The sequence below is a fragment of the Anopheles ziemanni genome, chromosome 2 (assembly GCF_943734765.1).
Source record: "Anopheles ziemanni chromosome 2, idAnoZiCoDA_A2_x.2, whole genome shotgun sequence".
In the NCBI taxonomy this organism is placed as follows: Eukaryota; Metazoa; Arthropoda; class Insecta; order Diptera; family Culicidae; genus Anopheles; species Anopheles ziemanni.
The window spans coordinates 571470-592321 of record NC_080705.1 but is presented as its reverse complement, the minus strand read 5'-3'; the positions used below and the strand labels follow the sequence as shown (position 1 = coordinate 592321).

The following is a 20852-nucleotide window of genomic DNA, read 5'->3' as shown; positions in this document are numbered from 1 at the left end:
TGTCATCTGGTCTGGGTTTTGACAGTTATTACGTGGAGCGTACAGCAACGATGCAAAGGGATCGGCAAATGCAAGCAGGTTGTCTGCGCTAAGTACAATTTTGGGAAAGTAATCCATCGATTGAAACGTGCTCAATCGCTCATAATGTTTTTTTTTATTTATACAAAACCTATATTTTGTTTTTTCCTATCATGTTTATAGGTTGACTATAAAACTTATTTTTGTAAGAATCAAATATCGACTGGCAACCCTGAAATTTGCCTCATGCTGTTTCATCTACGCCGATTTGTAGACGGAATTTATTGATAATTTAAAAAACATGATGTATGAATTCAAAAACTCGAATGTAGAATGTTAGAAAAATGCTGATTTCAACTCTATTGCAGTACTTAACCATGCATAATTCCAGTCCACGTATTTTATCGTTGCAGTCAAAGTACTATGCCGAGTCCACACGCACGTAAATATTCAAGATGTAAATATAATTCCCAAAATTTGGGAGATTTTGTTTTAAGTTAATGGACCTTTTTATGTATACTGTGGCTTCGGCTACAGTCCTTCTATTCATCTAAGCATCCGTTGCGCATGGGATCATTATGTGATCCTACAGCATAGCCGTGCTAAGTATGGACCTTTCGCTGTTGTGCAGCTGATCGAATCAATGCGCGGTGGGCGAGCGACCGTTGGTCAGGAGACGAAGAAACCGCGAATCAGTTTCACAGAAGGTGCCGTTCGCAGCGGTCGTGTCGTGGTGTGGTCGCATTTTCAAGCGCTGACTTCGTCTTCGGAATATCATTTCCGTTTTTTCTTGTGAGACTCTCCATACTTCCAATGATCCACAGTGTCGCCAAACAGTGAATGTAAGTTTGTATTCCGCCGCAAAGTGATGTCAATGAAGACAAATTGGCCGTTTTCTTATCACATGCAACGGGTGGTGGTCGATATAATCGTGTTCAGATTGTGTTACAGCTGTGTTTCTGGCACTAGCAAAATCACTACATATTTCGTGGCTTAGATTATGTAAACCAGCATAACAATGGCTTCTTTAGGCAGTGTTGTTGTTAATTTATTTTTTTCACGAGTTGTTATTTTTGGCATCGGATAGAGGATCCGACATAAAAATAGTATTTGATTTACGAACGACAATACGATAGACAAGAGTACCTTCAAAAGACAAATGAGTTTCATTGAGTCATGTTTTAAAACTGCTTTATCACACTCGAGGGTATCAATATCATTTTGTCAATATGGGACGTGATATGGAGTGAACCATTTTTCGTTTGATTGTAAAATAAATCGATGGGCGACTCGTAGATAAAATAGAAAATACAACTGGACAGAAAACCCTTTGCGATGAATGAAGTTATGCTGCTTCATTAGGGAATGGTGCACCTTTTTCCTGTTCGCTTGCGTTTGCGCAAGTTCTTTGGACCCTGAAGCCGCGTGCGTTGTTTACATCGTTTTGCAAGACAAGTGCTTCTGCCTCGGAACAGCTGTGCGGTGTATTATGACACTAACGTTACATAGAGTGCATTTTGGCACGAACAATAAGCATTGCAATTGTGAGGAAAGTAGGCCGATGTAACTGCAATATCCAAGAAGCTGTCGCTTTTGGAGTGTCTTAACTTGAAGAAATGATATGGTCAAATTGAACCATTTAACGCCATAGAACATCCCATTATGTACCCCCAAAAGGAAAGAACTGGCTGCTAAAAGGTCAAATAGTCCTTCAAGCGATTAAGAGAGGCTCAGCGGCAGTTAACGCGCGGTGGGAACTAAATTGCGTGAATCGTGATCCAATACTGATCGACACACGTTGCTAATGCCTCGGCTGCACGATCACGGTCAAGCTCCAGCAGCATGCTGCCTGCGTCGTGTATGCATCGCCGCCGGTGCACAAGTGTTCCTTTTCCGTCTCATGCTTATTAGACAATCGTTGGTTCCGTGCACTTTCAAATTAGACGATCGATTGAGTCGGAAGTAGTAATTAGATTGAGCAGTGGAAGTTGGCGCATGTTTAGAGATACTTGGATAGATTCGTCATAAACCATTGATGATGTTATTTTATGATGTTATGATCAGTTGGTACATTTTCTAGTAAATGGAATTTGAATACTTTAGGTGAAATGATTTGTGTTTTTTTAGAGTAGGAAAACAAATAAATGTAAAATGTTGATCAACTTGAAAAAAAAAGTTTGAATAACACCTTTTGAACACGACCATGATCTTACCTAATATTTTTTGAATTCACCCCTTTTGCTTGGGAGAATTAAATTGAAGTGAAAAAGAAGAACAAAGCCGACATGAACTATTAATCTTATTCAATTAAATAACAACTTCAAACCTGATCTTTCCCAACGCATTCTAAATTTTGTCTGCCACGGCAGGCATACATTTTGGCCAATCCTTTTCTAGCTGTCTTTAGATGTCATGAGTCGTTTTAATCTTTTGTTAAACCGGTTACGCAGAAAACGAACAAATACCAACGGTCTTATCGCTCTATCTGCCTTTTCGATCATCCGACTTCCTAAGGCTTATTTAAATTTTAAATTATACCCGCTCGGCAGAATTTTGGGAGGCACAAAGGATGGAAGAAAAAATTAACCGATGACTTATCAACGAATTAACGAGAAGGTTCTTTTGTGGAAAGATTGTCCTGTCTGCCAATCCAGAAGGAGAGAAAAGCGGCGGTAGAGGGTAGTTATACGACTGATTAATCTTTAACTGAGCATCGTTAATCTCTTTTCGGTTTCATTGCGTTATAATATTCTTTCTTTCTTTAATTTGCAGTTCATAGCTCGCTAGTCCAGAACCCACGGAACAAAATGGCCATGCTACAAACGGTGATCCTGGTGGCAATCGCCGTGTCACCGTTGACCCAGGCGTACAAAGTGCTCGGATTGTTTCCGCATCCCGGTCAGAGTCATTTTCACTTTTTCCAACCCATACTGAAGGGCTTGGCTGAAGCCGGTCACGAAGTCTCGGTCATTAGCCATTTTCCAGAGAAAAATCCACCGCCGAACTACTTGGACATCCCTCTCGAAGGTATGATGTCACTGTCGGATTCGGTCAGCTTTGAGGTAGGTCACGTGTAAAAAATAATAGTATGGTAAAGGTACACGAGCATTACCACGATGGCGCAGCGCATTTGTCGGAGGGAGAAAAAAATACTACTTGTTGTGGGGAACGTCCATCAATCTTTGGACAGGATTAGAAAACAACTTTGGTGAAATCGTGCACGTTGTTGCCAATCGCTTTGTGCCTTCTGCGAATGGGCAAAGTTTGGTAAAAGTTGTTTGGTTAGACCAGAACCTACGCTTGGTGCTTGTAGAACCAACGTGATGTGTTGAGCTTTTCCAGCAAAATATTGGCACTCCATTTCAACACTTTTAACAAACATAGATAAGTACTCGTCATCTTATATTTCTTATCTTTCTCCTGTGGTATAACTAATGTTGTGCATCGCCATATCTTAAACAACTAAATAAATATTCTATTTGGTTATAGATAAGCTCTTGACTCACTATCAAATATTGTGGACTTATCAACCGGCAAAGTGCATTCTGTAAACCTTCAGATGACTGCCCCGAAAATCGGCATACACATTTTTTATACTGCCTGCCTTGGTGTGATTTTGCCATTGCCGATGTTTCCGTTTCTTTCTCTTCTACATCAAGTTCGATTATAACGGATATGAAGCCATGAACGGTATGGAATTTTATGTGTAACATCACTTCCTTGCAGCGCGAAAGGAAATGTTGAAGAATCGTTTTAGTGTTGCAACTATAACCTTGGAATTGAGTTTTCGTTATTTCTTCTTCTGTTGAGGGGATGGCAACCAGATTTTCTTCAGACAGGCCTACTTGCTAAATAATTTCATTCCGACTGAACTACTTCCTCTCTGTTTGCGCAGCTGTTTGAATATCGGCCCGGATTCGGACACTTTATGGAGTTCTTCATGCTGTACAACTGGGGAAAGGAAGCGTGCGCCAATGCCCTCAACTCGAGCGCCATCCAGACGGTGCTAGACTCCAAGGTTCAGTACGATCTGATTCTGGTGGAGCAGTTCAACAGTGACTGCATGCTCGGCATTGCCCATCAGCTGAAGGCGCCCTTTATCGGCCTGAGCAGTTGCCCACTGATGCCCTGGCATTACGAGCGCGTTGGGAATCCGACGCTGCCAGCTTACGTCCCGGCACTGTTCATGGGCTACACCGAGCGGATGGACTTCTCGCAACGGCTAGCCAACTGGATCACGGTGCAGTCCTTCAAGGCACTGTACAGTTGGTTCAACGATGCCGCGGCCAACAAACTGCTGCGCGCGCGGTTCGGGGAGGGCGCAATACCGGACGTGCGGGAATTACAACAGCGCACCGCCATGATGTTCGTCAACCAGCACTATTCGCTGAGCGGCGCCAAGCCCCTCAGTCCGGCCGTGCTCGAGGTCGGTGGCGTTCACATTCAGAACTTCCAGTCGCTGGACGGGGAGCTCCAGCAGCTCCTCGACTCGGCCGATCACGGCGTGATCTACATCAGCTGGGGTTCCATGATCCGTGCGGAGACACTGCCGGCCGAAAAGCGTGATGCCATCCTGAAGGCACTGGGACGACTCAAGCAACGTGTCATCTGGAAGTGGGAAAACGAAACACTCCCCAATCAGCCAGCAAACGTGTACATTCGGAAATGGCTCCCTCAGCGAGAGATTCTGTGTAAGTATTATTTCTACATTATTTTATTTTAATTTTAACTCTTAACTGCTTAACTTCATGTGTTTTATAATTTTAAAACACATGAAGCAAAGACAAACGGTCACGCTGATGATTTAGCGGCTTTACGCAAACGATGACGCAGCAACCAAGCGGAAACATTTTCCATAGCTGCCCGCGTATCGTGACTAGTGGTCAGAAAACAAACAAACTGTTTCTCAGCATCAGGTGGAACCAGTCGTTCAAGTAATTAGTTGGTCGTTATATAGACAGGGGATCACGGGTTTTCCTTTTTTTTGTATTTTACCGTACCGTTTTGAACCTTTTAGTTTAGCGGGAGAGATATGCGGCGGGGTAAAAGGTTGGTTTTGTGTTAACTTTGTGGCGAACTTTTGGCCTTGAATTTGTATTTTTCGATCTCGCGCGCGCGCGCTTGTTCGCTCCTTGCGGGAATGATGGAATGAATGTCAGTTTAAACGAAACGAGAACGAAAAAGATAAGAAAGAACAAAACTAAAAAAATATAATGCCACGCGACTGGCGCATGGCAAATTAAGCCACTCAACAGTGCGCCCCCTCCACATGCGTAACTAGCAGCAATAATCGATTCTAGCATCATTTTTTGTTAATTACTTTTTTCTTTTAAGCTTCCTTCCTGATTTCCATAAGCTTGCTTAGTTTACTTTATTTCTCATCTCAGGTGCTTTATTTGCTCGAACTGTTAACGGAACCTTTGAAATGTTTTTGCCATTTCCGGTGGGCAGGGGTTTTCATTTGGCGGTAAATCGATCGCGTGTGATATCGTAAAACATTGAAAGCGCTACCGCGTAAAAAGCGAACGACATTTATAACTACCGACCATTGTACAGCGAGGCCTTACGGTTTTTGCAATATCTTTTGCTGGCCACTTTTTTACAGCTCCTGCAGACAACCATCAATCATTTGACAACGAGTGGATCGAATGGTGTGTGAAATTGGCAGTAATCTTATTTTTCAGTTTCTCTTTGGGTGCCTCAGTATTTCCTCCAGGTTGGCCTCGGCTTGAAAGTGATACATTAAATAGGTTGAACCTTGTTGGCCTTCCTGATCAGTACCGAGACAGGGCTAACCAGAGTGGTATTTGGGACGGGTTCTGATCATATTTGATTAGTTTCTTCCATGTCAAGCGTATATTTTTGATAGGACAAAGTTGGTTGTTTTTTTTTTTACAGGAAGTGTGTAATTCATGTAAGAAATCTGATACCTAGAGCATATCGAATGTGTTTCTGATCTCGATCATAAAACGGGTTACACAAACATCGTTTCGTCTCGTCATCACTTTGCATACTAATCAATCAAGGTCGAATCTCACTCACGAAAAAAAACAGTCATTGCTTGACTTTAATAACAAATGGATTTGGTAGGGATTAAGACATTTAAGTACGCCAGTCATGATCTGGAAACAGTTAGCATATGGTTTGGGAGTTCGATTGTAGAGTGAATTGTTGAAAAAATAATTTAAAAAATATTGCAGACATCCACATCCGATTCCGTTTTTGTATCGTTCCATTTCAGGTCATCCCAAGGTTCGCGTATTCATGAGCCACGGTGGACTGCTCGGATCGTCTGAAGCTGCATACTGTGGTGTACCGGTTGTAGCAACGCCGATGTACGGCGATCAGGTATGTGGATGCAACACACTTCCGATGGATCCGAAATAATTGGTTTCCTTTCCTGCAGTACAACAACGCCGCTGCACTGACAAACCGTGGAATGGGCGTAGTGTTGCACTACGAAGATATCACCACCGACACGGTGCAGGAAGCACTGCGTAAAGCGCTGGAACCGGTGGCGATGGAAAGCGCCAAGCGCGTTTCGTTTTCCTATCGCAACCGACCGATCAGTGCACTCGAATCTGCCGTCTGGTGGTGTGAGCATGTGGCTGCCACCGGTGGCCTGCCGCTGGCGCAATCTTACTCGAGCGAGCTGCCGTGGTATTCGTACCATCAGTTCGATGTGTACATCGTAACGTTCAGCTTCTTGGTGCTCTACCATGCCTGCTGGATCTGGCTGTTCAAACGCGTATGCTGCCGGGGAGTGTCGGGATTTAAAGACGAAAAGGTGAAAACCAACTAAGTAGCCCGTGGAGTAGGCTTTAAGGTTACTAGCCATCAACATCATCTCCATCATCACTATCATCACTTACTTTACTACTAAAAAAAGCAAGGATCACAAATTGTTGACAAATTGTTGTTTTACAATCACCAAGATTATTTGTTTTTATTACGAAAAAATAAACATTACGCTGTGCCCGGACAAAATAAAAAACAGGAAAAGTAAAATATTGCGCTTGCCAGTCGTTTATAACATCGATTACTAACTACCCGAAGTGTGGTACCCTGATTCCCGTACTATTGTTTAATTTCTTACAACTTTGCTCGCAGTTCTTCAATTCGCGAATTTGCACGCTTCTGCAAGTCCATCAGCTTCATCGCTAGACCCATGTTGCCCTGTACTTTCACTTTGCCTTGGAAGAAAGCCTTCTGTGGGTTCAGCTTGCCTGAAATCAGGTCAACGACGTCGACGTCGTTCATGATGAATGTGACGTCCGGTTTGTCGGTACCACGATAGCGTACTGATCCTTTGCCGACTTTCGCGTTGATTACCCAGTATCCCTCGGCACCGTCCGGTCCGTTGGTGACTTTGAAGCCGTAAATACCGCGCACGCCCTCGATCAAGTTGTCCTTATCGTCCTGCATCGCTTCTTCCAGCACCTTCATGTACGGAGTAACCAGGAAACCGTCGGGCGTGTCCTTCAGCTTGCCGGCTGCCGTTAGGCTGGGGTTGATTGGCCGCTTGGCATAGGGGAAACCGAGCCGATACAGGCCAACTACTACGGCGCCACCGAGCCCGATGTTGTGTTGCAAGGCCAGCTTAGCGTTCTTCACCTGGCGCTTGTCCGCTTCGCCGCGCAGTTGCCAGCAGAGCTCCGAGCACTGCGCCAATCCCGTGGCACCCAGGGGATGTCCCTTGGAGATTAATCCTCCACTGGGATTCACGACTACGCGTCCTCCATACGTGTTGTCGCCACGGTCGATGAACTCGCCGGCCTTGCCAGGTTCGCACAGACCGAGCGCTTCATACGTGATCAGTTCATTAGCGGAGAAGCAATCGTGCAGTTCAACCACATCGACGTCTTTAGGTTTGAAGTTCGTCTTGCCGAACACCTTTTGTACCGCGTTGCGCGTCATGTCGTAACCGACGATTTTCATCGCGCTGCCCTCCTACAACAAAACGAAGAAAGACAAAAGTTCAATACCATTGGACTACTGATCAATCGTATTCCTTGTTAGTTTCGTTCACACTTACGCTAAACGAGCTGGGAACATCGGTCGACATTTCCATGGCAACAATTTCCACAGCCTGCCCTTCTAGACCGTGTCGCTTCACGAAGCTTTCCGAGGCCAGAATGCAGCAAGCGCTTCCATCGCTAGTTGGGCAGCACTGCAATTTGGTCAGGATTTCGTGTACCACTGGCGACTTTTGAATCTGTTCGAGGCTGTACTCGTCCTGGAACTGGGAATACCTAAAACGTGCAGAACAGGGTGTTAACTATTACCATCGCGACCCGACACGTGCCTCCAAACACTTACGGGTTGTTGGTGGAATGTTTGTGATTTTTGTAAGCAATCTTGGCAAAGTGTTCCGGCTTCGTGCCGTACTTTTTCATATGCTCCAGGCCGGCATTGCCAAACAGCTGGGCAGAGATGGGAGCGCCGGTAATTTCATGGTTCTCAGCCATGGCCGTAACAAGCAACTCGACCGGGTTCGTACGGTCCAGATATTTCGACGTCAGGGAACCTCGTTCCATCTTCTCGAAACCGAGTGCCAGCACACAATCGTTGTTGCCGGTTTCGATCAGCTGCTTCGCGAGAAATAGCGCCGTCGAACCGGTCGAGCAGTTGTTATTGACATTGTAAACCGGAATTCCGGTAAAGCCGATTTCGTACAATGCACGCTGCCCACAGGTTGAGTCGCCGTACACGTAGCCGACCGTCGCCTGCTGCACGTCGCTGTACTGAATGCGAGCATCTTTCAGGGCTTTGGTGACCGCTTCCTTGGCCATCTGGGGATAGTCAAAGTCCTCCCGGCGACCCGGTTTTTCGAACTAGAAAAGCATCGTAAGGATTTGTTATTGATGTTCCCCATGTCTGACATACAAAGAACGATTGCTCGGCGCTGAAAATGAGAGTTTACATGCTACTACATAAATGTGCTGTGTCATTTGAATTATCTGTACGTACGTGTGATAAGCCTTGGGGTTCTTTTATAAACGTCGGATCGTAAACATTGCAATGGAGCCAACGAATGCTTCGTTTCAGATAAGATAACAGTTTACATTGCTCGCCGTAAGCGAATAACAAATTTAAAACTTCTTTTATAAGCCTAGCTTTAAGATATTACTGGTCGATACAAACGCTTCATATTTCGCACACATATTTTTGAAATCTTTCAATATAAACTTCCGAATAGACATTCAGAGGAAATGAGTTTTGGGGATCATAAAGTCATGCGAACAATATCACAATATCGCTTTCGATGACTTGAAATTTCTTTATCAGTTAACATTCTTGTCAAGCCAAAGTACTAAGTCCACGGGGGTGCAAAAACAAATTTGGAAGATAAAGACTTCACCCTCTTGGTGGTCCACATCTTCGTCGAATGCTTTCTGCTGTTGTACGTGCAACCCCGTCGTATGCATCGGAACAAAGCATAATTCATGTTGTCTGCAGCGTCTGTATGGCTTGCCAAATACTGCTTCATTGCATAATAATTGACTCCGAACGCTGTTGCGTGCCTCGTCGGGTAGTCGCATGGTAGAAAAAAGGGAATTGAATAAAAGCCTGTTGAAGATGAAACCTGTTCGACGAACGAAGGGGTGTCCACTCCATAGGTCAGTCGCTTTAAGACCGGCCTTCCAGTTCACATCACTGTTGAGTATTGAGTGAGGACGAGCCTAGTGAATTGTGTCACATAATTTAGCTATATTTTACATTCATTTTTTAGTAGTTTCTAGTTTTGGAGCTTTCGAGCAAGTGGCAGGTTTGTTTATAGATATAAAAAATATCTAGTTCCAGTTTCGCCCTCATATGTTTGATAGTTTCAAATCGGATGTTCAAAATTAGCATATTCTTTTGAATACGGTGCAATTAGTAGGATAATGAGGGTGTACATGATGTGAGCCCCCCGACTGGGGGGCAAGTTTTAATTTCGTTGTGGAAGTGGACTATGCCCCGAACTACTCACCTTCGTCATGCCAACACCGACAACGTACACTTTTGGAACACCCATGTTTTCACGAACGAGGGAAATTTGTTCACTACTTTTAACTCGATCAACGAAAGCGAACGTACTGGGACAGCAGCTAAAACGTTTACCCTAAACTGTAGCCCTTGTAACACAGGAAACCTCTGTTCCCAGCTGCGTAATCCAGCGCACAGACGAAAGTGTACTGAAGGGAATAAATTCACTATCTCCGCCAGTGGCGAATCTTGTTCAGCGTACGATCGTGCACGGAGTATTTGTGTTGCAACAACGAACTGTTGTTGTGATTTGGTGTCGGCAGAGAATCAGGATTCGGAAGATTCGAAGACTCAATCCCTAGACGGATTCCAAAGATTCGAATCAGATTTGATTTCTTCGCGACTTGATTTGATCCGAAACTATTTGAATTTGTTGTGAGGCGAATTAGGCGAGTCAGTTCAGAGTTATTTGAGTCAAATCGAACGCAGAGTAGAATGGATTGGATATACATTGAGTTTTTTTGCGAAGAACATCGTATTCCCCATCATTATTGCAAATAAAAACATTCAAAATTTGACGGTTTGGCATTGGCAATCGCATCAGAATAACCAAGGTCCTTAGACTAAGGTCTATTCATTGGCGATTTAGGGTATCGGTATAAAAAGTAAATTAATGAAGCCAATTTTAACAGTTAGTGAGTTGTAATGCAACTTCTGTTCAAGTGTTTAACATTTACCAAAGAATTGCTAAATCAGTAGTATAGTTAATTAAATCAAACTCACATTTCAGACGATTCTTACCAAGCTATATATACTCTAGTGTTTGTCCCGGTTCGGTTATGGAGAACCGATTCGATAACCGCAGGGAAGTTGAAAACGAAACGACGGTTACTTTTCTATTAGCAGATTTTATTTGCAAATACTTGTTACTTCTATTTTCCCTACACATAGCGCTATACAGTTGTGGTTTTGTTGTGACTGCTTTTTGCTGCTTATCAAATATTGTATTACACACATTTTATCCGTTTCTTTTCGCATGCAGAGCATTTGTCTACTGAATGCACTTGAATGCATGGGTGTATTGCTAAGTTTGCCCCGATAGTATGATGCTTTATCACAATTGCCTTCTGAAGTATTAACTGTGATAAAAAATGCCTTCATTGTGGAGAACAATTGGTAATATTGTTGGTACCTGTTGAATGTACATGGAACCGTGTATAATATTCTCCATTTTCAAGTGCTTCATTCCGTCTGCACCCGATGGTTTTCTATAATACATATTGTGTTAGTTGTTTTGATTTGATTTCAAGGTTTTGAATATGCCCTTTTGACTTTATGAACGATTTGATTTACCCAACTATTTGAACATTGTCATAATTTGTCTGGTTGATTCAAAATAGTGTGAAGTTAAAATCCACCTCTATTCGGATAGTAGCGCCAACTATATATTTTGTGCTACCATTCATGAATGTGTACATGTTGGCTGTTAAAGAGTCGTGTTTTAACCAAATGCTTCATATGATTATGCCTAGGTTGTTGTATTCGGTAATCACGAATACCTCTTGTTTCAACATGATATTGCATTGGCGGTTGGATTAATGGTTTCATGCATTTGAATTATTAAATTAAAACGCTCTGGGGGAAAGAGTAGTGGACAAAGTCCTCAGTTTTTGAACATCCTAGAATGTAAACGTTGTTTGTAGTAATTGATGTACGGTTCGATATTATTAGTTTAACTTACATTACAAACTACCAGGTACATTTTATCCATAACAATTCTCTTATTTTCGTTCATGCACACACACATCTGGTATATCCTCCATGCTTATGTGGTCGCATTCGACACTGTGGTTTGTTAGGACTTTTTGAGTATTCAACCCACCTGATCTGCTTGAATATATTAGGTTTATTGCAAATGCAGTTCCACTTAGTCCGCGATCGACATGCAAAGTGACGAAAACTTGCACCGCCTGACAATCAGGTTAATTGCTGTTCTTAAGCGGAGGTAGTTCGGTGAAATTGTGTTGTTAGATTCTTCTTCTGATTATTGTTACTGTGTGTTCTCTAAAATATGGTCATTCAAAAACTTTTCTGTCATGCTTGTATGACTTCAGGAAAAGTAGAAAAAATAAAATGCACAAATTGGTATGTTTGTAAGTATGGGCTTACGAATTGGAGGAGAAGAATCAAAAAGATAACCATAAATCATAAAATAAAAACTAAATCATCAGAGAAATCATCACTGTTTATATTCTATCCTTGTTGTGTTTTTAAACAATACTATTCATCATTTAAAGGGCTCTTAGTTTACTAAAACTTAGTTAGGGTTTTTGTTGTTGTAAATGTTATTTCGGCCGCTGTCCTAAATATAAAGGGGTTTTTGCATAAAAATCATCGAACCGTGTATGGTTCATCTTTGTTAAATTTCCAAGTGGTTTTTAAATAGAAAACCCTTTTTACACGCAAGTAAAGGATCGTTTTTGATTACAATATACAAAATATCATATAAATATTACAAAAAAAAACACATTAACTGACTCGGCGAAAGTTGTGGAAGCTCTAAAACATACATACAATATATAAAAACAGAATTTAACTGTTTGGTGCTACTTTCGTTTGTGATTCAATGTGTATTTCGTTGGTTGCGCCATTCTCTTTTTGCACTTAAGGATAACGTGTCAGACACGTTTTGCGAAAATCTTATCTTCTTCTTGACGGGTTCGGTTCCTTTGCATTTGAATTTGTGGAGTATTTATCATATCTTTCGTAGCGCTCTAACCAAACAATGGATTACTCTGTGCTTCTATTTGCTTCAACTGTACACTGCAATAAACATTAACCTAAGTTGAATAAAGTACGCAAAAGGGGTATTTCCTTTTGGTGAAGAAAAGTCATTAATAAAATCGTCAGCGTCACCTCTCTTCTCCCCTCCACGCGGTTCGGCATACGTTTTCGAGCAGAAGTATTTTCTAGACTTTCCTCTAACTATAACTATTGCTAAGGCGTAGTGTGCACTACATTTTTATACTGCGTGATGGGGAGATCACAAACCAATAAACCTTAGTTAAAAACGGGGCTGTTGTAATGAAAGTCAGAGGAGTGGCAGACCTCAACGAGCCTGTTGTTGATGGGAGAATTGAATTTAAGTATCAAAACTATGACCGAATCGGGGGATAAATAACAACAGCTGGGTTTTCCATGCTCACCAAACAAGCACAATAGCTTACATAACTCCGGCCTTAAAAATTCGAAGCACTTTGATTCGCGGCGGTACTTTCCATGCTGGCTATTATCGTGCTCAGCAGATCACTGGATTGCTTATGACTGTGGCCAGCAGTAGCGGTCTCATCGGGGTCTGCAGCTGCAGTGATACAACTATTGCTTTTCTTAACACTGTCGCTACTACTGTAAATCTTACCGCTACTGTTGGATATAGTATTACTACGGTTACTACTACTACTGCTGGTAGTAGAATTGCTGCTACCGGTTTTGCTGCTGCTGTTGCTGTTGCTTATATTGCTGAAAGCGGTATGTTGAATACTTTTTTTCACTTTTGGTGTCACGGAGGTGTCATCGGCATTCGTCGCGGAACTTTGTGTAGAGTCAACAGTAATTTCCCATTTATCTCTCGTTGGAGCCTCCTCCATGTCTTGCTGTGGCGGAGGCGGAGGTGGTGGGGGTGGAGGAGCTAGCGGTGGTGAAGAAATAGGAAGTGGTGGAGCCGCCAATGGTGCTACCGGCGGATGAACTATTCGGTTTGTCTTCAGACCGGCATACATACTGTTGTCTCCACAAAGTGATTTACTGCGTTCTCCGTTGTCTTGTTGTGATGTTGGTTCGGAGGGGGGCGGTTTTTGTGGTACAGTAGCATCGGCTGTTTGTGCGACAGACGATGCTTCCGGCTGGGATGCCGTCACCACTTTTACTTCGGTTGCAGTTATCACAGGCTCAGAGTCGGTTTTAGAAGCGTCGGAGACTCGTTGTTCGGGAAGGCCATTCATATTTGTCGCTTCTAACGAATCATTTGGTTGCGATGGTTCAATGGGCGAATTGGTAGTGGTTGCGCGACTGACAGCTTCCGTCGATGTGAGGGGGATAGAATCAACCTCCGACGAACTGCTAGGTGGCATCATAGGAAGCGGACCAACGACGGGCTGTTCTTTGTCCCGCGACACACTCGAGGTAGACTCTCGGCGGCTACTACTTGCACTGCCACTCTGCGAAGATGGTACAGAGTGGAACGAAAGCTTTCGATTTTCCTGTTCGGTTTCCTGATCCGGCTTTCCGTGACTGCGCTTGGAGGACGACGAGGACGACTTTCGGCTGGGCGTTGACGAAGAGGAACTCGATTGATGTTTATGATGTCGACGTTCTTTATCACGACCGCGCTCCCGGTCTCGATCGCGATCACGTTCTCGTTCCCGATCGCGATTGCGATCCTTCTCTCGGTCACGATCCTTATTCCGTTCACGATCCTTCTCCCGGTCACGATCACGACTTTCCTTTTTGTCGCGATCCCTTCGATCGCGATCCCGGTCTCCGTCTCGCTCGCGCTCCCGGTCACGGTTTCGCTTCCGATCACGATCCCTGTCTCGTTCGCTGCACGATTGGCTCTTGTCCTTCTTCGAGCTACTACTCCCAGCCTCTTCCGTGCTCCGTGCCCCGTGCTTGGTCGGCGTCGACGAAGAAGATGCAGTCTTGAGACCGGACTGCCCGCAGCCAGAGTTGGATTTCTTTTCCGAACCTCTCTCGGGGGTTGTAGAAGATTTTCGGGGCGTGCGTAGAGATCCGTCTACGGACAACCGTTTATCATCCCGTATCAGTTTGCGCATGTCAATTTTTGCCTCCTTCGCGGCCAGTTTTTCAATCGTCTCCGTCACCTTAACAGGCTTCGGTGACGTTTGGGCCGCAAGCGGCGGAGGCTCCTTCTTCGGCTCAAGCTTCTTTGGTTTACCGTCGTGCGAACGTTTGATCGGAGTGTGTTTTCGTTCACCTTCCGCCGACACCGGGTGGGGCAGGATGGTTTGTTTTTCCTTGTAGTGCGGCGGATCGACCTCATACCCGTTAGCAATCTCCTGTACGACATGCTGATCCGGATAGTACTGCTTCAGCCGCAGATGCCACGCGATACTCGTCACCGCCGTTACCGTGCGGAATTGATGAATTATGTTGCGTGGCAGAAAGTAGATGTCGTTGTCATACAGCGAGATGCGCGAGTAGCGAATGCCTTCGCGGCGCAGTTGATTAAGCTTTGCATCTTCTACCCATTGCACGCACTGCGAGATCGGAGGCTCGTGCAGATCAAGCTGCAGTTTCTCCACCAGATGCGGGAAGCAATGTGCGTCAAACGCGACAACATCCTTCGTTATGCGATTCAACTCGTCCGGTATACCGCAACGGACTGCTTTCAAAACGCCTACACAAATACAAACAACAGAAAAAAAACAGTTAGCTTCTCAAACTGATATCCACTTGACTGTCTTCCAACTTACCCACTGCTGCCGTGGTCATGCGATCGTGCCCGTGTCCGACATGGTCGGCGTGTGCTTTTGTGCGATCTTCGATCATAGTTTCGCGAGCTTCGGACAATCGTGGAAGATATTGTAAATTCCGCAACTCATTTATCCTGGTACTGTGAAGAAAAATATCGATGTGTGAGCAGTTATCAAAAGGTGTTGTCTCCGTATCAGTCTTACCGCTGACGCTTTAAAGGAGTTTTATTGATTTCAGCCGTAGGCACAAGCTGCTCGCCGGGTCGAATCCACAAGATCGGGCCATCGTTTGAGAGTCGAGGATCCATTTGAACTATTGAAAGCTCTCCCCAAGGCATGGCCTGAGTTTTAACAAAAAGAAAAGATGATACAACATGTTTGTACAATGGGATCGCAATCGTCTTTTCATTCGCTAAGTTTACCTTGTTCAGAAATGGGTTATCCTCCAAACGCTTCAAGAGATCGGGAAAGTAGCCACCAACTTCTTCGTGAACTTTTCCTACCAGGCTGATCTGATGCAGTGGTCCATAGCGTACAGTTCCTTGCGAATAGTTTTTCACCACCTTCGCGGATGAATCGTAAAAAGCGGTAGTTTAAAGTTAATAAAAGAGGAGAATGAACTATAGTTCCCGAGCTCAACTTACCTGTTCATTGTACTGATTCATTGTGCACGTTTCTATATCTGAGTTGCGACCCAAAACACCGGCCTTAACCGTGAGGTTCGCATAGTTTTCCGCCATATGCTCCAGCAAATCGGGTAGATACGCGGCCGCATCGTGTACGATCCCCATCACATGGTGCGCAAAGCCGTCTTCATCTTCGGCGAATACTACTTGGAAAAATTCCTGCACCAGCTCCTCCATCTCCACCTCCGAAAGGACGCCAATTTCGTCCTGATACATATGCACCACAGACGCACCACCGTTCGGATGAACTTCGATGCGCATAAATCTTCCATACTTAAGCCCTTCGAGTAGCTTGGAACGCAAATGGCAATTGGAGCTTCGATTGATGGAGCCGATGCGAGCGCTCGATTCGTGTGCTTCTTGCAACGCAACCGATGTTGATGTGCTCGACGAGCTAGCTCCGCCTCCTCCTCCTCCCCGTCTGCATTGAATACCAATATTGGCACGCTTGATTTTCGACCGTTTGTAACAACGCGAGCATTCCCGACTGCTACTGCTGCTGCTGCTTTGTGTCGTGCCACCGTTTCCGCTTTTATGCGCCGATGTTGAGGTGGATGAATTGGAGCCAACTTTGTACGCACCAATAGAGGAATTGTTTAATGCTGTGGTGTTGTCGGATAGGGGCAATTCCTGCTTAACGGGCGATTCGGAGATCCGCTGGACATCTTTTTTTACCGACATTAGTAAGCTTTTTCCCATCGTCCCATCGTTGGATGGCGTACCGTTAATGGGTTTTTCTTTTAAATCCTCCAACACCACCGATAATTTGCCTCCCTCATCAGACGCTGCATTTGGACAAGCTCCTCCAGACAGGGGCTGTGTTATTCCGGGCTCCTTCTTCACGATGACCTTCTCTTCGGCGTTCTTGGGAGAGTCGATCTTGATTAAAATGTTGGAATTCGCTTTATTGCTACTTGCTAGCGCGAAGCTGGGTGTACTTGTACTTGTACTGATGTTGCCACCCGGCACCGTTACGTTGTTTGCGACGCACATGAGGGTATTGGAGTTGCTGTTGCTGGTGGCATTTGGCGTTACACTATTTCCACCGATGCTCGAACACCCTGTTCCGGTGCCAGTCGTTGCTGTAGTGCTAATTGGTGTTGGTGTAGTGGTTCCACTTGTTTTTTCGTTTCCATCGCCAAAATTCAACGCCCTCGTAACATCATCTCGTGTTTTTTCCTGTTTTGTCAGCAACTTGGTCTTGGCCGGGAGGTACTCCTTCTTGATAAACACATCCTGCTTCTTGACGTTGGCGTTCGCTAGATCATTTTTGCTACGTTCCAGATTGAGCAGCAAATTGACGGGAGATATCGGGGTGCTGGAACTGGCAGCCACTGCTGCCACAGCTGCAGCGGTGGCCGAGGTACCAACCATAACCGGAGCACCGTGATTGATGAGCAGTGCGGCGGCAGCACCTGCTGACGCTGGGATCGATGGTGTCGTTTCGATAGAGAGTTCCAGTTTGATAGCTTGGTGTGCCGCCGCAAACTCGGCCAACTGTTGTTGATGATGATTTTCCTTGTTTTGTATTGACACCGGGCCCATAAATGCAACAGGAAGCGGGGACGTAGAAGAAGGATGCGATGCTACATTGGCCACAGCTGATGATACATTCTTGCTGGGTGTATGACCGGACGGTGGGGCGCTCGTGCTAGGATTAGGAATGCCATTTTTCACTTCCTTAGCAGATTCATTTTTGTTCCCTTCCGTGTTGGATATGTCGTCCTCGGAACGACGTCGTTTTCGGGCCTAGAAAAGAAATGCGGGAACTTGAGAATTTGACGTCCTGTACATTTTTTACGTGATGTAACTTACCTTATCTCGCTCTCGATCTTTTTCTTTGCTCCTTTTCTTTTTGTGGCTCTTTGATAAACCTATTCGTGAAAAAACGGTCATTAGCAATCATTAACATTGAGCAGAACATGTTGTTGAATAAGATGATCAATAATTTCTCCAACACAATAGATGAATCGTCATTTAGTGAATATAATATGCATCAATTGGGATGATCATATGAAAAACATCTCATAAGGTTTCCCACACGCAATTTTACAATGTTGACAAGATAAAGAAAACAAAAACCAACTAAAATAGAAATATTGATTAAACATTGATTGTGACTGAGCAAACGAAACAATGCGTTGAGTAGTTTGTTTACTTTTGACACAGTAGAAAAAAAGGAATACTCGGTGCAAAAAATACAAGGTACGGTATACGTTGAAGGTCAACATTGCGGTGAATGCTTACTGCTTAAATACCACTATAAGGAATGATATATATGCACCAAAACCAAAACATGTTAACATATGTAATTCAACCACTCTGGAGTTTTGGTTTTAAGGTTATTGAGATGGGTAAAAAATAGCGACGAAACACAAATTAAATTGTACATCTAGCCAACCTATGACTTATTCAAAGTCAACTGTCTATGCGTTGGATCATCAAGACATCATGTGTCTTAAGACTGGCCCTTTATGTTCTTTAGCAACCGAATATCCACTTTTTGGGATACTGAGAAAAATGAAGTAACATGAAGGACGAATGGTTTTCGATACTTAAAGCATCTTTGGCTTGCAAAAACACACATATCAACAATCGCTCACAGTCACTCTAATGCGCATCATTAAATAGAGAAATACGACACGCGGGGGAACGGGTGGGGGCTGACGTAAAGAAACAATGGTGATTGTAAGAGGCCGAGAAAAGGGACTGTTCTGTAGCTCATGCTGATGCATATTGACCGCGTGGACGAAAGGGCGACGTACGACGTACGTGCATTGTACGAGTGCCGTCATGGTGGATGTTATGATTACTCACATGGATTGATGTAAAATTACAAATGCGCTTTGTTAAAGAACCGTTTGGATAAAACACAAACTGAACAACGTACAAATATAGATTTTAAGATTACCTCTGTTGCGAATCAACTTCTTTACAATACAAGGATCGCGGGGAGGGGGTAAAACACACAGGATTTCTGAAGCGGAATACTCCTTCTACTTGTTTCCTTCTTTCTAAGGCAACATATGAATTGCTGATGAAATAAGTACACACTACGACTATTTACCATTATCTGAACTGCAGACACTAGCATGGTTGTCCTTCGCCGGCGTTGAACATTGATCCTTATTTTTAGCAATCATTTTCACTGCCGACTGGTCTACGTGATTTTTTGATGACTGCTGTCGCTGCTCGTTTTCCACAACCATCTTCAACTCCGACGTAGCCGCGGCGTTCATCGATGTTGACGATGTTGACGAAGCTAGCGGCAGAGAAGATGCTGTTGCTGCTGTTGCTACTGCTGTTGGTGCTGGGACAGAATTGACGGTAGCGTCGGTGGCCGAAGGTGTATTAGAATCTGTATCGATAGATCTCGCTCGAGATTGATGGTTCGTTGGCGTCACCAAATGGGAAGGAGCCTGCTGCGTTATGGGAAACGATTTACAGCTATTGCTCCTGCTGCTGTTATTTGTATTATTATTGTTACTGCCTGAACACCCTGCACTTGCACTCACGGTTCCGCCACTGCCACTGCCGCCGCCACCCCCAACACTGCCTATGTTACCACTGGCGGCTGCTGCACTGGCTTGCTTCTGCTGATGCGTACAATATTTATCACTCGTTCTCTGCACGTTCACTGCAGTGTCCTCCATCACCTTTTTGCTTTCGCAGCACGGCTTCATGCTTGTTCTTGCCGGGACGCCGTATTTGTGCTGCTGATTGTTAGCTTTTAGATGCACATTTCCGCTCGGAAAACGCACTCCACGGGATGTTTGACTTTTCGCATTCTTTGAAATCGCGACTGTAAGTCACTACAAAAATGGCGACCCAAAGCGATGACCGTGTGCCTAGTGAGTGACGATGTCATAGGAGGACCAACATGAAAGGTGCCTAGTGAGCCAAGCTGTCAAATGATTCACTAATTTCAGATTCGAATGTTTTGTACGATTTGGGCGGTTAAAGATAGTAAAAATAAGTAATGCGACAAAATGTATCATAAATTATACTAACGAGGTCGTATTATTAATTCCTTGCAGATTATTCAGACTAATTCTATTTAGACAATTCCAAATGCACTAATTTAGTAGGTGTGATTGCACGACAATAATGCACTTTGAACTATGTGACTGATAAGCGTTCGTAATTTGACCGAATCAAATACCAACGTTACATATGATGATAGCGATGCACATGGTACTATCTTACTGATAACGAATAGAACGAATTGAAATTCCACTGCGTGCGTTGCAGTAATGATTGAGTATGAACATATTTATTTTGTATTCGCAGCATGACGCATTGCACAAGAGTTGCAATATTATTGGTAACCCTGGCTTGCTCCGGCAATGCATATCGGATTTTGGGTTTATTCCCTCATCCCGGGCTGAGCCACTTCAAGGTATTTCATCCCATTATGAGAGGTCTAGCAGAGGCGGGCCATTACGTCACAGTGGTAAGCTATTTTCCAGACCCAAATCCGGTTGTAAACTACTACGATCTGCGCTTTGATGGACAGGAGATTCTTACCAACGCTTTCAACTTAGAGGTAATTGGAGATACAAGTAACTTGAAGTAGCTTTTTGAAAAGTGTAACTTACCAATTGCTTTCTCTTCACAAGGAATTTACTGGAAGGAGTTTTACAGATAACTTTAAGGAGTTCTTCGAACTGGCATCATGGGGAATAAG

General features: G+C 44.1%; 3 protein-coding genes across 3 annotated transcripts; 1 reads left to right on the top strand and 2 right to left on the bottom strand.

Moving 5' to 3' along the window:
* The first annotated feature begins 2825 nt into the window (after window positions 1–2825).
* Window positions 2826–6820, top strand: LOC131290688 (UDP-glycosyltransferase UGT5-like). The gene is made up of 4 exons (XM_058319854.1): window positions 2826–3080; window positions 3914–4709; window positions 6260–6366; window positions 6425–6820. Exons 1-4 carry the CDS (start codon window positions 2826–2828, stop codon window positions 6818–6820), a joined length of 1554 nt encoding a protein of 517 aa, XP_058175837.1.
* Window positions 6821–6930: 110 nt separating this feature from the next.
* Window positions 6931–10248, bottom strand: LOC131290677 (sterol carrier protein 2). The gene is made up of 4 exons (XM_058319843.1): window positions 9992–10248; window positions 8338–8852; window positions 8054–8270; window positions 6931–7968 (listed from the first exon to the last, which is right to left on the bottom strand). Exons 1-4 carry the CDS (start codon window positions 10034–10036, stop codon window positions 7111–7113), a joined length of 1635 nt encoding a protein of 544 aa, XP_058175826.1. The 5' UTR covers window positions 10037–10248; the 3' UTR covers window positions 6931–7110.
* Window positions 10249–12232: 1984 nt separating this feature from the next.
* LOC131282889 (uncharacterized) lies at window positions 12233–19848 on the bottom strand. The gene is made up of 7 exons (XM_058312435.1): window positions 19233–19848; window positions 17981–18039; window positions 16124–17914; window positions 15902–16042; window positions 15684–15820; window positions 15480–15619; window positions 12233–15403 (listed from the first exon to the last, which is right to left on the bottom strand). Exons 1-7 carry the CDS (start codon window positions 19846–19848, stop codon window positions 13227–13229), a joined length of 5061 nt encoding a protein of 1686 aa, XP_058168418.1. The 3' UTR covers window positions 12233–13226.
* Window positions 19849–20852: the final 1004 nt, after the last annotated feature.

What these genes read in the sequence shown, in the direction of transcription:
- LOC131290677 (XM_058319843.1), bottom strand. Translation starts at nt 10,036, where the DNA reads ATGGGTGTTCCAAAAGTGTACGTTGTCGGTGTTGGCATGACGAAG. An exon ending in TCGGTGTTGGCATGACGAAG is followed by an intron (nt 8,853 to 9,991) that starts GTGAGTAGTTCG and finishes ATGCTTTTCTAG; the next exon opens with TTCGAAAAACCGGGTCGCCG. An exon ending in AAACATTCCACCAACAACCC is followed by an intron (nt 8,271 to 8,337) that starts GTAAGTGTTTGG and finishes TGCACGTTTTAG; the next exon opens with GTATTCCCAGTTCCAGGACG.
- LOC131282889 (XM_058312435.1), bottom strand. Translation starts at nt 19,848, where the DNA reads ATGAAGCCGTGCTGCGAAAGCAAAAAGGTGATGGAGGACACTGCAGTG. An exon ending in ACTCCTTTAAAGCGTCAGCG is followed by an intron (nt 15,620 to 15,683) that starts GTAAGACTGATA and finishes TTTTCTTCACAG; the next exon opens with TACCAGGATAAATGAGTTGC. An exon ending in CATGACCACGGCAGCAGTGG is followed by an intron (nt 15,404 to 15,479) that starts GTAAGTTGGAAG and finishes GTATTTGTGTAG; the next exon opens with GCGTTTTGAAAGCAGTCCGT.
- LOC131290688 (XM_058319854.1), top strand. Translation starts at nt 2,826, where the DNA reads ATGGCCATGCTACAAACGGTGATCCTGGTGGCAATCGCCGTGTCACCG. An exon ending in CGGATTCGGTCAGCTTTGAG is followed by an intron (nt 3,081 to 3,913) that starts GTAGGTCACGTG and finishes CTGTTTGCGCAG; the next exon opens with CTGTTTGAATATCGGCCCGG. An exon ending in CGCCGATGTACGGCGATCAG is followed by an intron (nt 6,367 to 6,424) that starts GTATGTGGATGC and finishes CCTTTCCTGCAG; the next exon opens with TACAACAACGCCGCTGCACT.